Source organism: Tupaia chinensis, unplaced genomic scaffold, assembly GCF_000334495.1.
Source record: "Tupaia chinensis unplaced genomic scaffold, TupChi_1.0 Scaffold000192_1, whole genome shotgun sequence".
Taxonomy (NCBI): Eukaryota; Metazoa; Chordata; class Mammalia; order Scandentia; family Tupaiidae; genus Tupaia; species Tupaia belangeri.
Window position 1 is genome coordinate 1,104,574 of NW_006159667.1, and position 16,581 is coordinate 1,121,154.

Sequence of the window (16,581 nt, forward strand, 5' to 3'; positions counted from 1 at the left end):
TCAAATTAGAAATAAAGTTAAATGAAATAATTCTTGAAAAGAACGAACAATTCACAAAATAATGATACAAACTTAATACACAAAACTCAACTACATTTCTTGTTATTAAATGAATAATCTGAAAAATAAAATTTTTAAAAATTCTCCTTCCAATAGCATCAAAAAGAGCAAAACATGTAGGAATTTACCTAACCTGAGAAATTAAAAACTTGTTCAATGAAAACTACAAAATATTGCAAAAGAAATTAAGAGGGACACGAATAAAAAGAAACACATCCCATGATCAAGGACCAGAAAACTTAATATGTCAAGATATCAATACTACCCCCAACAATTGGCAGATTCAATGCAAGATCTACTAAAATTCCAATGGCATTTTGTAGAAGTAGAACAATCGAGCCTAAAATTCATATACATGCTCAAGGAACCCCAAGTAGCCAATTTAAAAAAAAAAAAAAAAAAAAACTAGAAAAAGAAGAAAGCTAGAAGACTCTCAATACTTAATTCTAAAACTTATTATACAGCTTCAGTAATCAAAATCATATGGTGGGTCAGCAGGCAGTAAAGAGGTTAAGGCAGCTGGTTCCCACATGGCCGATTGCACAGTTTGAGTCCTGGTCCTGGCAGTTAGAGAAACACACTGGGCATGTACACATGTGCCCAAAATCCCAAAAGGAGAATGAAGAAGGGATTTAAGAATTATAGCTCAGTCGTCCCCCTCGTGATGGGGGGTGAGAGGTGTTTTCTCACTTTCTCTCTCTCTCACCCCACTCTCTGAAGAGCACACATGCAAAAAGTTAAAAAAAAATTACATGGTATTGGTATAAAGACAGACACACAGGCCAATGAAATAGAGTACAGTCCAGAAATAAGCCCTTGCACACATGATCAAATGATTGTTGGCAAAATAAAAAGAATTATCTTTTCAACAAATAGTACTGGGGAAACCACATGCAAAAGAATGAGGTTGGATCCCTACCTAACAGTATATGCAAAAATGAATTGAGAATGGATTCATGACTTAACTGAATTTGGCAACAACTTCTCATATGTGACACCAAAGGTTCAAACAACAAAATACAAATTAAATTTCAAGAAATTTTTAAAATTTCACACATCAAAAGCACTATCAACAGAATAAAAGGCTATTCACAGAATGGGAGAAAATATTTGTACATCATTATCTTATGTGGTATTAATATCCAGAGTATATAGAAAGCTCCTAAAACCCAGCAATTAAAAAAAAAAATTTCAAAAATCTACAAAAGGGACAGCCACAGTGACAGAGAGAACAGGACGCTCTATGATTCTGAAGTCATGTGGGAAGTCACCAGATCTGCATCCCAAAGTCTCACAGTACACACCAAGTGCTGTGGCCAGGATGCCTCCTACAAAATTCATGAGTTGGTACTTAATCATAGCGTAACATCGTTAAGTAAAAATTTGATCCAATTATGGTGTCCAAAGCTAGGGCTTTGAGAAGGATATTAGTGACTGGGAGGTTTGAGCAGGGGCCCTTATGATCGAGTTCTCATAAGTTTATAAGGACAAAAAAAAAAAAGGGGACGGGAGGACGGGAGCAGACAAAGGCAACATGAATGCAGATCAAACTCCACACTCTGCCCAAAGTTCCACCTTCTGTCATTTTATGATGCCTTTGCACTTTTTAGCCACTGGAAATATGAATCAATAAGCTTCTATTTCTTTACAAATCACACAGTCCCAGGTATTTCCATTAGAAATGCAATAACAGGGACCAGCAGTTAGCATAATGGCTATGTCGCTGGACTCCCATGTAGCCGACCGCGGTTCAAGTCCCGGACCCAGTGGCTTAAACTCACGCTGGGCGCTTGTGCGTGCGTGCCCATGATCCCAAGAGGAGAATGGAGGAGAAGGGATTGCAGCGTGGCCATACCCCCGGGGGGTGATTTCTCACTTTCTATCTCTCTGTCTCTGTCTGTCTGGAGAGTGCACACACCCTGTAGCAAAAACCTCTCCCAAAAAAAAAAAAAAGAAATGCAGTAACAGACTAAGACACCGGGATCCTGGATGCCTGAGGCTAGAAGTAGATTGTGCTATAGGAGACCTTGTTGGAGGTATCTTCCTCTCCTCCACACCCCAATCTCCCTCTCTCATGGAAGAAATAAAGGAAACTAATAATAACAATAAACTGAAAAAAAAAAAAACGGGTAGGTCAGCTGGTGGCATGGCGATTTAAGGTGGCTGCAACCCATGTAGCCAACTGCGTGGTTCAAGTCCTAGACCCAACAGGTTGAAAAACACACCAGGTGCATGTGCATGTATGTCCAAAATCCCAGTGGAAGGGAGAAACAGAGAAAGGACTGTAGTGTGACCCTGCCCCATGAGGTGTACTTTCTCACTTAGTTTTTCTCTCTCCAGAAAATGTACACACCCTCTGGCAAATTAAAATAAGTGGGCCAAGGACTTGAGCAGACCTTTCTCCAGATATACATGTGGCCAGTAAGTACAGGAAAAGATGCTCAAAATCATTTGGAAAATGCAAATCAACACTACAATGAGAGTTCTCAAGGCATCTTCCTGGCCAGCAAGGAGGTTTTTGAGTCTGGTGCTTGTACCTTCCTGGAAACATGGCCCCCAAGTGACAGTCTTCGCTCACACCTCCAATGAAGAAACCAAGACCGCCCGCTGCCTTGAGGCAGGAGGCGTCGGCCTCTCTGGCCTTGCCCAAGATGAGACCTCAGAGAAAGAGCAGCAAGAAGCAACTGAACATATCGATGAAGTACAAAATGAAATAGACAGACTTCATGAACAAGCCAGCGAGGAGGTTTTGAAAGTAGAACAGAAATATAATAAACTTCGCCAACCATTTTTTCAGAAGAGGTCAGAATTGATCGCCAAAATCCCAAATTTTGGGGTAATAATTTTTGTCAACTATCCACAAGTGTCTGCACTGCTTGGAGAGGAGGATGAAGTGGCGCTGCATTATTTGACTATAGAGTTGAAGTGACAGAATTTGAAGATATTAAATCAGGTTACAGAATGGATTTTTATTTTGATGAAAATCCTTACTTCGAAAATAAAGTTCTCTCCAAAGAATTTCATCTGAATGAGAGTGGTGATACATCTTCAAAGTCCACTGAAGTCAAATGGAAATATGGAAAGGATTTGACGAAACGTTCAAGTCAAACGCAGAATAAAGCCAGCAGGAAGAGGCAGCGTGAGGAACCAGAGAGCTTCTTTCCTTGGTTTCCTGACCACGCTGATGCAGGTGCAGATGAGTTAGGGGAGGTCGTCAAAGATGACATTTGGACAAATCCGTTACAGTACTACTTGGTTCCTGATATGGATGATGAAGAAGAGGAAGGAGAAGAAGATGATGATGATGATGAAGAGGGATTGGAAGATATTGATGAAGAAGGAGAGGAAGATGAAGAGGATGATGAAGGGGAAGGAGAGAAGGATGAAGGAGAAGACGACTGACAGAACACTGATGGATTCCAATCCTCCTTTCTAAAAAATTTTTCTTCAGTCCCTGGGAGCAAGTTACAGTCTTTTTTTCTTTTTTTCTTTTTTTCTCGTTTTTTTCCCCCTCTTGTGCTCAGCCACCCTGTTCTTGAGGTCTCTTTTCTCTACACCATGGTTCTCAACTTATTTTAGGGGGAAAAACCTTGAGCAGAAACAATGGGAAAAGAATCTCTTCCCTTTTCTATTCTAAATTCATTTTTATCCCTTCCTGTCTCAACAAAAACTGTTTGGAATCAACACCACCATGCTCTGTGGAAAAAAAGAAAATCCTTCTGCTCCCTTCGCTCTGCTGGAAGCTGGAGGGTGCTAGGCCCCTTTGTAGTAGTGCATAGATTTCTAGCTTTTTTCCTCCTTTCTCTGCATACTGGGCTCAGAGATTACACTGTTTCTCTATGTGAATATGGACAGTTAGCATTTACCAACATGTATCTGTCTACTTTCTCTTGTTTAAAAAAAGAAAAAAAAAAAACTTCAAAAACATGGGGTTATAGAAGGTCAGCAAAGGGTGGGTTTGAGATGTTTGGGTGGGTTAAGTGGGCATTTTGACAGCATGGCTTCTCCTTTGGCATATTTAGTTGTGATGTTTAACAGACATCCTTGCAGTTTAAGATGACAATTTTAAAAATAAAATTCTCTAATGATGACTTGAACCCTGCCACTCAATGGGAGAATCAGCAGAACCTCTAGGATCTTATTTGGAATTGACATTCTCTATTGTAATTTTGTTCCTGTCTATTTTTAAATTTTGTTTCACTGGAAAGGAAAGATGCTCAGTTTTAAACTTAAAAGTATAAAGTTGCTTTGTTACAATAAAACTAAATGTGTACACACACACACACACACACACAACTACAATGAGATACTCCATCCATATCAGGATGACTATTAGCAAATAAACTACCTAACTAATTAAACAGGAGTAACAAATGTTAGTGAAGATATAGAGAAATTGGAACTCTTGTACACCATTTTACATCTTTAACAATGGTGTAAGATAGAAGTACCATCTTAAAAACATAATTAGTATATCATCCATCAATCCCACTTCTGGGTACGTACTCAAAAGACCTGAAAACAGGGTCTCAAGGAAATACATGTATACCCTTGTTCTTAGCAGCAGTGCTCACAATCATCAAAATGTGCAAGTAACTCTAGCATCCATCAATGGATAAACACATAAGCAAAATGTATATGCATACAGGAGAATATTATTCAGCCTTAATAGGGAAGGCCCATGCTATAACATGGATGAACCTTGAAGACATTAAGCTAAGTGAAATAAGCCAATCTCAAAGAGTCAAACACTATGACTGCACTTATAGGAGTCACTCAGAATAGCCAAAATCATGAAGACAGAAAGTTGATAGTGGTTTCCAGGAATTGGTGCAAAAACCCTATGGGAGAATAGAGTCAGTTTCCCTAATGGACAGAGGTTTGGTTTTGTACAGTCAGTAGTTATGGGAATGATTGGTGGCAATAATTGCACAAAAATAGGAATATGCTCAATATCACTGAACTATACACCTAGAAATGATTAAGGCAAATTTTACTACAATTTTAAAAATTGGGGACAAAAGCTCAAAGACATGGTAATGAATTTCATCAAGCTGCAATCGGAAGACAAAAAAAAAAAAAGCAAAAGCAAAAGCAAATACATTCTAAAAATCCACTACATCCATAGACAGTGTCTAACTTGATCACCAAAACTGTACTTGGCCACAATGTCAGTAAACTGCTACTTAACAGTTCCCAGACAAAGTCCTACAGGGTAAGCTTCTTGAAAGCAGAGACCACTTCTTTTACACATTTTCAAAGGACCTACCTCAGGGCTCTGTTTGTTTAAAAGTTACCTCAGACATACAGAGAACCAAGCGAACAGCCTCAAACGAGGCCTGGCAATGAGAAGGCACCTCTTGAGGACATGCTTTCCACTCCTACCCCTCTACACCCCTGCCCCAAAAGTGTTATTCAGGACTGTGAGATCCGCAATGCCCACAGATCCAGCAGCAGGGACAGGGAAGCCAAGCCACGTGCTCAAGAGACCATATGGCTACAAACAGCACAGATCAGCTAAAACGCCACAGGGAAGGCAGGCAGGGAACTGGCAGGCCACGACAGGCACAAAAGTCTCAGGCAAGCTCAGCTAATCGCTGTGAAGTGAACATGCTTCTCTGCTAACCTGGAGAGACAAGGAGAGCCCTCCCTTACATTTCATTCTTTAAGAAATAAAACTGCTTAAGCAGATGATGGGAACCAGTCTTCCAATAGGCCACATGTACCCAGAGAATACTCAGTTGAGTTTCAAATTTCTGGGAGCAAGCCTCTTGGCAAACACGCTGATGTACAACTATGACTTCGTTCCAGAAACCAACTGTATGGCTCCAGAGGCACCCAGTCAGAGAGGTCACAGGTCACCCTTTGCAGGCTTTTCAAGCTATTTTAGCTGTGTCCTGTACAATTAATTCCTAAAAAACAGGATGATGGCTGTTTTTAACAAATAGAGAAAAATCCCTATTTGTTAACCTTCTGATTACATAACCCTCGGAACAGAGTCAACTCAGCAGAGACTTGCAGAACTTCCAGGCTATGTGTGTGAGTGCCCTGGGCACCTTCGGGTGTTTTAGATTTCCTTGGAAAAGTTGTTTGGTTTTAACAGACGTTTTAGAACTGGTGAAAGGGCTACAGAACTGTAGTTGTGTTCAAGGTTATAATAATGTAGATATTTTTCTCTTTTTAATGTTATGCCAATATGCAGCATTCTATAACAGAGGTTGGTAAACTATGGTCCAAGGACCACCCAGCCCATTTCATATTGTTATAAAGTTTTATGAAATACTGCCACATGTAGTCATTTCCAGATCATCTGTGCTACAATGGCACATTGTGGTAGCTGCAAAAAGAGACTACATGTCGATTAAAACGTTTATCATGTGGGACCAGCAGATGGCATAATGGTTATGTTACTAGACTCCCACATAGTGGATCACAGTTCAAGTACCAGACCTAAAGGCTTGAAACTCACACTGGGTGCATGTGCGTGAGTGTCCAAAATCCTGAGAAGGGAATAGAGGAAAAGGGATTGCTGTGTGTCCATGCCCTCTGGAGGATGGGGAGGGAGGGGGGGATTTCTCACTTTCTGTCTCTCTCTCTCTCTCTGTCTCTCTGGCGAATGTATATGCCCTATAGCAAAAATCTCTCCAAAAAAAGAAGAAACTAATATTAAAACTTTCAACTAAATGAATATCAATCTATTGGAAACTGGTTCAATTACGTACAGACTAAACAGAACAGTGTGCACTAATTAAAGAACTAAGCTCAAATGTTTATATTGTCCCTTCCTTAACACCTCTAGATAGAAATAAAGGTATGTATCGGGGCCAGCATATTACATCTTAATAACAAAATTAGTAGTTAAAAGATGGCACCTCGGGGGACCAGCAGGTGGCATGGTGGTTAAGGTACTGGACACTCCCACATGGCTGACCACGGTTCGAGTCCTGGACCTGGCAGCTTGCTTTCTCACTTTCCCTTTCTCTCTTTCTCTCTCTCTGTGTCTCTCCCTGGTCAAATAAAAAAATGAAATGAATGAATAAATTAAATTAAATAATTCATAAAAAAAAAAAAAATAAGATGGCACCTCGGAACCAGCAGTTGGCATAGTGGCTATGTTGCTGGACTCACATGTAGTCGACCACAGTTCAAGTTCCAGACCTGGTGGCTTAAACTCATGACGGGTGTGTGTGCCAGCATGCCCAAGAGGAGAATGGAGGAGAAGGGACTGCGGCGTGACCATCCCCCCTGGGGGGTGATTTCTCACTTTCTGTCTCTCTGTCTTGCTCTGTTTCTGGTTAGCGCACACACCCTATAGCAAAAACCTCTCCAAAAAGATAAATAAATAAATAAAAATAAAGGAATGTATGTACCTTACCTATATACAACTATCTACATAATCAAAAGGATGAAGATAATGAGAAAGAATACCGCAACACTTTGGAAGTAGGAAAGCAGACAGAGGAGTAGTAACTGACTACACAGAATCACAAAAGCTAAATCCTAAGCCAGTGATGAGAAAACATAATAGCCAATCTGATTTATACTGCAGAGCCATCCCCACCCTCCCACTCAACTTGCCAAAAAAATTCAGAAACTGTCAAGTCAGGCATCTCTAGTAGGAATGAAAATGGGGCCAAAAACTAGGATTGGTTTCAAGTCTCTGTACAAGCTGCTGCATTTCAAGATGTATACCCAGTGTCCCACACATACTGGATTACTGCTTCTAATCCAGCATTTTAACATTTCATTCTTAAATAAGGAAAACCATCAAGGATTATCAAATATCTGAGGAAAGCCTCTAACATAAAAAAAGAGAGAGAGAGAAAGAGAGAGAGACCAAAATAACCGAGAGTGAAAAACTGAGAAAAATCTTTATTTTCATGAGGGGCGAAAAACTCAAAAAATTAAAATTAATTCCTCTCAGGGTCAGGAGATGACATCCATTTCTGAAATAAGTATTAGATGTTTTTCAAATAAGTAATCATAACAGAGAAATAGTCAGAGAACAAAGGAAAGGACTTTGAAATTTAAGCACAGTATCATAAGTAGGCAATTTAAGTACTGAAGGATAAATACGAATAAATTTAAAAAGACAGAGATAAAAAACAGAATGAACAAGTTGGAAGACCAGCCCACAAAGTACAATATCCAAATAATAGGAGTCCTAGAAATAAAGGAAAATAGACAAAATAGATGGAAATTAACAAAATGACTAGAAAAATGGGCCCTGGAACAAAAGGGCTACACATGGAAGTACAGCGTGCTACATTCAGGTAGAGTACATCGCTGAGAAATGTCAACTACCAGGATCAAAAAGATCTTGCGAAATTTCCTCACCCTACCCACTCCCCAAGAAAAATCATTTAAGAATTAAAAATCAGAATGGATTGAGACCTCTAAAAAACAAAAAACTTGGGCCAGATTCATGACACAGTATTAATGCACTCCTCAGGAAAAGTTAGATCCCACATGGTGACCAAGTTCTAACGCCCAGCCTAGGTGACCTGAAAACGCCAGATACACACACAAGTGCCCTAGATACAACAGAAAAGACTGGCAGAAGGGGATCGTGGCACCGCCATACCTTGCACTAGGTGCTCATTTCTCTGTTTCTCTCTCACATGCATGCACAAGCACACAATCATGAATAAAGGGGAAAAAACTTGAGTTGGCTCAGTGGTTGAGCAGTAATGCACTATTCAAGCGATTCTAGACCCATACAGAAGATCACAAGTTCGATCCCTCACCCAACCTGTCCATACATGCCAGTGCATATACCCATAATCCTGGCAGACTTGGGGGAAGGGGGCTCATTGCATTGTAAGACCTCTTTGAGGGTGCCTCTCTTTTTTTTTTTTTTTTTGAGAGGTTTTTCGCTCTAGGGCGTGTGCGCTCGCCAGACAGACAGAGACAGAAAGCGAGAAATCACCCCCCAGGGGGGATGGTCACGCCGCAATCCCTTCTCCTCCATTCTCCTCTCGAGATCTTGGGCACGCACGCACACGCACCCGGCATGAGTTTTAAGCCACCGGATCTGGGATGCGAACCACGGTCGACTACGTGGGAGTCCAGTGACATAGCCATTACGCTAATTGCTGGTTCCCGAGGGTGCCTCTCTTTATCTTTCTCTCTCCCTCTGTTTCTCTCATGCTCACGAAAGACAAACAATAGAACAATACTTTAATAATTCTACTGGAAAATAACTTGCAAAATAAAGCCTATACTCACTAAAGTGTTAATCAAGTAGAGAACAGACAAGAAAGGTCTCAGAAAACCTCTCAAGCACTCTTTTCACATGAAGTTATAGATTTGTGCCACCAAAATGAAACAGTAAACCATAAAGAGGAAACCACGGGACCCAGCAAGCATAGTTCCAATCTGGGAGTAAGGCAACAACAACAAAAAATAACCCAGGTTACTGGTGAAGAAATCCAAAGACGACCGCTCTATTACAGGCAAAAAGAACCAGTCCAAATTGGTGCAGGTCACAGACTCCAAATAAGTATTATTGAAGAGAAAATTAACAGACCAAATAAATGTCTTAAGAAGAGATTTAGACAGGCAGAGAGTTTGGAGGCTGAATTAATAATATGCATTAAGTATAAACCAGAAAAATGTAAATTTTTAAAATGATTAACTCTAGGGAAAATAAAAAATTATATAGGAAATGAAAAGTAGTCATAATATGCTATATAGTTCAGTGGTAATTAGTATTTACAAAGTAAATACTGAATATTAATTTGACTAAAAGTAATGATACAAGCATATTGGAAATACTGGAAAGAGCTCAAGTGTGCCCATGTGACTATGCATGTATGAGTGAGAAAAATAAATCCTCGTCTTCATGGTACAAAGGAAAAGGGTTACTCCTAAAACTGAAAAATTAAGAAACAGCAATATAAACATTTCTTGCATTCATGATACATCATGAACATGCATAAGACAAAAAGGGAAAAAAGCAGCACCCTCCACAGGGCACACTCACGCCATGTGCATGTGTGCCCAAAATCCTGAAAGGAGAAGAGACTGCAAAGTGGCCATCTCCCCTGGGGGGTAATTTCTCATTTTCTGTCACTCTGCCTTTCTCTCTATTTTCCAGCAAGCTCACGTACCATAAGGCAAAAAATCTCTCTCTAAAAAAACAAACTTACATACTTAAAAATTACATACATGGGAGAGCAGATGGCAGGGTGACTAAGGAGCTGGACTCCCACATAGCTGACCATGGTTTGAGTCTCACACCCAGCAGCTTGAAAATCACACCAGGCACATGTACATGCATGCCCCCCCCCCAAAAAAAAAAATCCCAAGAGGAGAAGGAATTGTGGTGTGGCCATGTTCCCCTAGGGGATTCTTACATTCCCTCTCTCTGTTTCTGTGTCTTTGCGGCGAGCACGTACAACCTACGGCAAAAACCTAAAGAATTTTAAAAATTATATACAAAAGAATACAGCTCAGAAGTACTTACAGAGTCCTCCAGTCTGTAGTGAGATAAGGAACTTGTAGCAGAACATTAATCAACTAGATCACTAAGAACATTGCTGACTTTTTTTTTTTTTTTTGTAGCAAGCTTTTCTGATGAAGGAAGCAATGCCATGATTTACATTCTGGCTCAAGTTTCTCATATCATACAAGGCGCTCTGAGTACAACTGATATAAATCAGAGATCCTCAAACTTTTATGTAAAGGGTGAGCTAGCAAATATTAGGCATCACAGGCTACAAGGTCTCCTGCCCAACTACTCACCTCTATCCCTGTAGCACGGAAAGAGCCGTAGATGAGACATAAACAAACACACATGGCTATTTCTAACTTGCTCATGACAGTGAAATTTAGTGTCACGTAATTTTCTTTTCTTTTTGTTTGTTTACTTTTGCTACAGGGCATATGCACTTACCAGAGACAGAGAGAGAGGGAGAGAGCGAAAGTGAGAAATCATCTCCCAGGAAGGATGGCCACACCACAAGCCCTTCTGTTCTCTCAGGTATTTGGGCATGCAAACACCCACGTCCAGTGTAATTTTGAAGTCATAAGGGCTAGCACTTAAACCATGCAGCCGGCCATGTGGGATCTAACCACCTTAACCACCACATCACCCGGCTGGCCCAATTTCACATATTTTTTACACAGTACATTTTTTTTACATGGGAACCAGGAGGTGGTATAGTGATTAAGGCAGCTGACCATGATTCAAGTCCCAGACCCGGTAGCTTGAAAAACATGACAGGCGTGTGTGCATGCAAACCCAAAATCCTGAGAGGAGAATGGAGGAGAAGGGATTGCAGTATATCCATACCCGCCTGGAGGGTGATTTCTCACTTTCCCTATCTCTAGCTCTCTCCATCCCTCTCTTCTCTGGTGAGCACATGCACTCTATGACCAAAATAAGAAAAAAAAATTTTTTCCCAATGTAAAATCCATAGAACAGGCCAAACAAAAGCAACTGCTGAGCCAGGTTTGGGTCAGAGTTTGCCGACCATAATACAGATAGTTATCACGCTTTAAAAAAAAAAGCTAGGGAACCAGCAGTTAGCGTAATGGCTATGTCGCTGGACTCCCACGTAGTCGACCGCAGTTCATGTCCCGGACCCGGTGGCTTAAAACTCACGCCGGGCGCGTGTGCGTGCGTGCCCATGATCCCGAGAGGAGAATGGAGGAGAAGGGATTGCGGCGTGACCATCCCCCCTGGGGGGTGATTTCTTGCTTTCTGTCTCTATGTCTCTCTCTGTCTGTCTGGCGAGCGCACGCGCCCTATAGCAAAAATCTCTCTAAAAAAAAAAAAAAAAAAAAGCTACATAATAATGTTTCATGTAGTGGGTGTGTTTTTTGCTTAGCTTCCTCATGCTTTGTTTTCCTGTTCCAAAAACAAAACAAAAAAATGCTGAAGACTTTTTAAAACTCTAGAAGTTTTTTAACTCTTTATCTGTTTACAAATACATTTTCTCTTTACTCTCTAAGCAGGCCTATGTTCAAATGACCTAATTTACGTTTAACATTCTATGGGAAATTGGTTCTCTCTTGCAATTCTCAATCAGATGCTTTCTAGGGGCAATCTTCTTTACTCTGGCATTGCAATGAATAAAACATCATTGAAATAATAAAAACCTAATCTTGTTTGAAAAACAAAAAGCAGAAGACCATCCTAAAACCCTAGATTTTAAAACATAGCACCAGGTTTTGAAAGAGCAGTTCTGGTTACGGATAAAGTCATACTTAAAATAAATGCAGTGCTACTGGCTCAGTCATCTAACCCTTTGAATTTCATTCTTCTGCAACCCCTTAGTTCCCCAATTAGCAAAGGCCTCAAACTCTTCAACATCTTGTAAATTTTTCTACAAACTCAGCCTCAACTGAGGAGGAGGCTGGTACAAACGGGGGAGTATAGTGAGCCCCTCCCAAGTCTCATCCACATCACGAATATCACAGAGCCTCAAAGAGAAAATGGGAAAAACTGAAGGTCTGGCTCCCTTATTGAATGACATCCTTTCAATGTACCTATGAATTCTTATAACACACAGCAGACAACAGGAAGCGTGATCCTGAGTGCCATGTAGATAGAAGAGTCCATGTCCAAATATTCACACTAGCACATTCCTCAGACAGAAAGGAAGCAGAGTTCTACTGCGTCTGCATCCTGACCTCAAAGATGCATATGGGAGTATCCCACCAGGGACAACTCCACTCTCGTCTACTACCAAGAGTAGTTGTGGTTAACCTCACAGTCACCTAGACACTGATGACTGAAAGAGAGAAAGAGGCCACTTGAGTAGTTTGTGACCTTTTATTTGAGACATCGTAAAAAAATTTTTTAAATAAAAATTTTTTAAAAAGACTAAAAAATTCAGCTAATTCCTCAGAGAGTTAGTGAAAATGTTACCATTGTAAGAAAAACAGTTTCTGGGTTTCTCAGGCCGACAGTGCCACCTAGTGGCTTTCCATCTTAAATACGCAGTTAATCATAACATACCCACCACTCAAAGAATGTGGATATAGAGCCACTGTTAATTCATAAAGACAGAATTTCTATTGTCTCTTAACAAAAGTGAAAATAGGTTAGAACATATTCCAGCATTTTAGGAAGGTATGGAGAACAAGTTTACCACTCAAGTTACCAAAATGTGCAACTAAGAAAAAATAGTTTTATAGCACCACTGATAACCAAGAAATCAACCGAGTAGCTCTAGTTCCATTTAAAGCCAATCTGTTCCAAGACAAATCAGCAAAGCCCAGAAAAACAAACAAACAAAAATAGACCCTAAAAATGAGAGTTATTTCAAACTGGTTACTTTAACCTATGAACTTCTAATGAAATTATACTAATTTGCAGTGAGAAATTTAAAATATCTAATGGACTCTAAGCCCCTTCCAGTGAACACACATGCTCATGCACACACACATATCCACTGACTTGCCTTGAAATATTCAAAACCTGCCGCATTTCTAATTGTTCAAATCCATGTATTATCATTCGCCTGGTAATGTCCACTGTGCATATCAAAATGCTCAGAATGACTCACCTTGGCAACAAATTGCTTGTCTTTTTGGTCCAAATTAGCAGTGGGTGCCACGTAGTCTCTCCATATTCTCAGCCTGCGCTCCTTGGCAAACCTGGCAACAAAGCAAGGATGCAAGATCATTCAGATAAAGTCAGCAACCACCACCATGGGAGCACAGTTAGTGCACAACCCTACTCTTACCCATACACATACCTAGGAGAAAGACTACCAGCCAAACCAGGAGAAAGAAAAGTGACACCAAATGGAAATATCCTGAAAGTGTGCAGCAAAGGGAAATATCTGAGATGCATATGTACCATAAACCCACAGCTGGTAGACTGAGAATTAGGAGTGCAAATTTTTGAGCCTGAATATTACAAGTCCACCTGGACAATGAACTCTTTGTTTTACTATCTTCTCAGTGATTACATTGAAGCAGACCATTACGATGTCATTGTTTTCTTCAACTGGAAAAGCACACACATAATCTAAAAAACAGAATATTTATTTAAAAGCACAAGCTGGTTCAATTTCCACTTGAGTGATAAAAGTGATCAGCTCCCAAATCTTATGTGGAAAAACCAAACTGTCAGCATAGTGCATTTAAATAACTGAAAAATGGACAAAACCTCTAAGGAAGTTTACAGATGAGTTTAAAAAGAAAAAAAAAAAGTTGCCACAAATTTATTGTAAAATACTAAGCCAACTACATATTTTCTGAGTCAAAGAGTGAGAAATGGAATATATGTAAATATTATAAAATAAAATCAATGAACAGCTGTCTTAAACTACATATAAATAAGGGGATTTCTACATGTGCAGTACAAAGGAACTATTATTTCTGAAAACAATATTGCAAACGTTTTTACAGATAAATGTTAAAACAAGAAAAAGTCAAAGTAAAACACATGAAGTACTTGCACAAAGAGGATGCAATTTTATAAACACTGCAAGTAGCTCAGGTAAAGTGTGACAAACAGGCAAGTAATCACATAGTACTAAAATTGGAATATGATTTGCATTCTCTGGTCTACCCTTTTTTTTTTTAATGATGTGCATGCTCTAAAAGAAGTAAATAAATAAAAGACACATAATCTACAAATGTTACAAAAACTGCATGTTATTTTCATTGTATAAATTGAGCATCCTTAAACAAAAAAATCCTAAATCCAAAATGCTCCTAAATCTGAAACTTTCTGAACATCAACACAATACCACAAGTAGAAAATTCTACACTTGATTTCATGTGACAAGTTGTGAAAATAGAAAAATATTGCATAAAATATTTGTGTAAAATGTGTTCTTGTTTATACTTGGGTCCTGCTAAGATATTTCATTATGTACATGCAAATAATCCAAAATTTGAAAAATCCAAAATCCAGTCTGGTATCAAGCATTCGGAATAAAGGATATTCAACCAATATTCACTTCCTTTAAAGAAAGTCAGAAACTTAAAAGAATGCAAAAAAGAAATCATCAGCCAAGATAATTTAGAATAACAACTGACTTCACAGGATTTTTTGAACAAATAAAAGAAACTAAGTATCACAGAATAATGAGAAGTATTTGAAATGCTATACTTGATGTGAGTATTGTATTTTTCTAATTTAATTGTGAAACAGTGTAAAAACTAAAAAAAAATTTTAATTTAAAATTTTTCTTTCTTTTTTTAGAGAGGGTTTTGAAACAGGGCACGTGCACTCGCCAGACAGAGACAGACAGAGACAGAGAGACAGAAAGCGAGAAATCACACCCCAGGGGGGATGTCCATGCCGCAGTCCCTTCTCCTCCATTCTCCTCTCGGGATCTTGGGCACGCACACACACGTGCCCGGCATGAGTCCGGGACGCGAACTGCGGTCGACTACATGGGAGTCCAGCGACGTAGCCATTATGCTAACTGCTGGTCCCAAATTTTTCTTAAAAAAGTTTTTTTGAATCTACTTTTATCAAAACTTGCAAATATTTCTGCTTACAAATACAGGATATAAAAGATCTAACAAAAGGAATGTTATTCAATTCATATCACTGAATTCATGTCAATGTCTTCATTCCAATTGCAAAAATGTAAAGATATTAAGACTACTATAAGTTTAAGATCCAGAAACAAGCCTACAATAAACTGATGCCATCATCATCAGCTGTTTGTGGTCCTCTGCTCAAATATATGCTGGGAGTGGTGATTCAGACTTTCCTGAGTATCTTTCTATTTATCTACTCATGCCACCTGCTTTTCTTCTTCCATCTTTCTCATCAAATAAAAGTTCACCTACATCTAGAAATATTTGACAGTGACTTAAAATTGCCACTGAACTTTGGAAACTACTGGAAGCAAGTTATTACTACTTTAACCATGGGGCACCAAGCCAAGGACATGACAAGTTTCTCAGTGCTGTACTGACACTTATAATTAAAAGGTACGTTTAAATATTAGGGAATCAGGCCTCACAACTCTAAATAGTTCTGCTGTAGGACCTACAGGCTGTATTTTTCCATCATACCCCTGGCTCCGGCCTACCTAATTACAATTAATCTCCCTCAAATAAACCATAAGTTTATTCCATTCCAAATGCTTAAAATCCTAAAACTCTAAAGAAGGTTTTGGGGAAAAGGGACCTGAAAAACAATTTAAAAAGCAAATCAACGGGAAACCAGCAGTTGGCATAATGGCTATGTGACTAGACTCCCATGTAGTCAGTTCCCGTGGTTCGAGTCCCAGACCTGGTGGCTTAAACTCGTGCCGGGCACGTGTGCATGTGTGCCCAAGATCCCGAGAGGAAAATGGAGGAGAAAGGATTGTGGTGTGGTCATCCCCCTCTGGGGTGATTTCTCGCTTTCTGTCTCTCTTTCTGGCGAGCACACACACACTATAGCAAAAATCTCTCCCCCCACCAAAAAAAAAAAAGGCAAACCAATAATTTCCAACTAAAAAAATCTAAGCTCTTACTGCCCAGCACTGAATTGGACTGAACATAAATACTAGGTGAGCTAGTTGTGTGGTGGCTAAGGTAGCTGGATCCCATATG

General features: G+C 39.6%; 1 protein-coding gene and 1 pseudogene across 1 annotated transcript in view; one reads left to right on the forward strand and one right to left on the reverse strand.

Annotated features, from left to right (window-relative positions):
* Positions 1-16,581, reverse strand: part of SND1 (staphylococcal nuclease and tudor domain containing 1) — a 510,267-nt gene that overhangs the window by 429,662 nt on the left and 64,024 nt on the right. Inside the window, exon 9 of the mRNA XM_006146865.3 lies at positions 13,578-13,668. Coding sequence (XP_006146927.1) covers positions 13,578-13,668 — 91 coding nt within the window. The remainder of the gene's footprint in view (positions 1-13,577; positions 13,669-16,581) is intronic.
* On the forward strand, positions 2,610-3,462 carry LOC102469832 (protein SET-like; annotated as a pseudogene).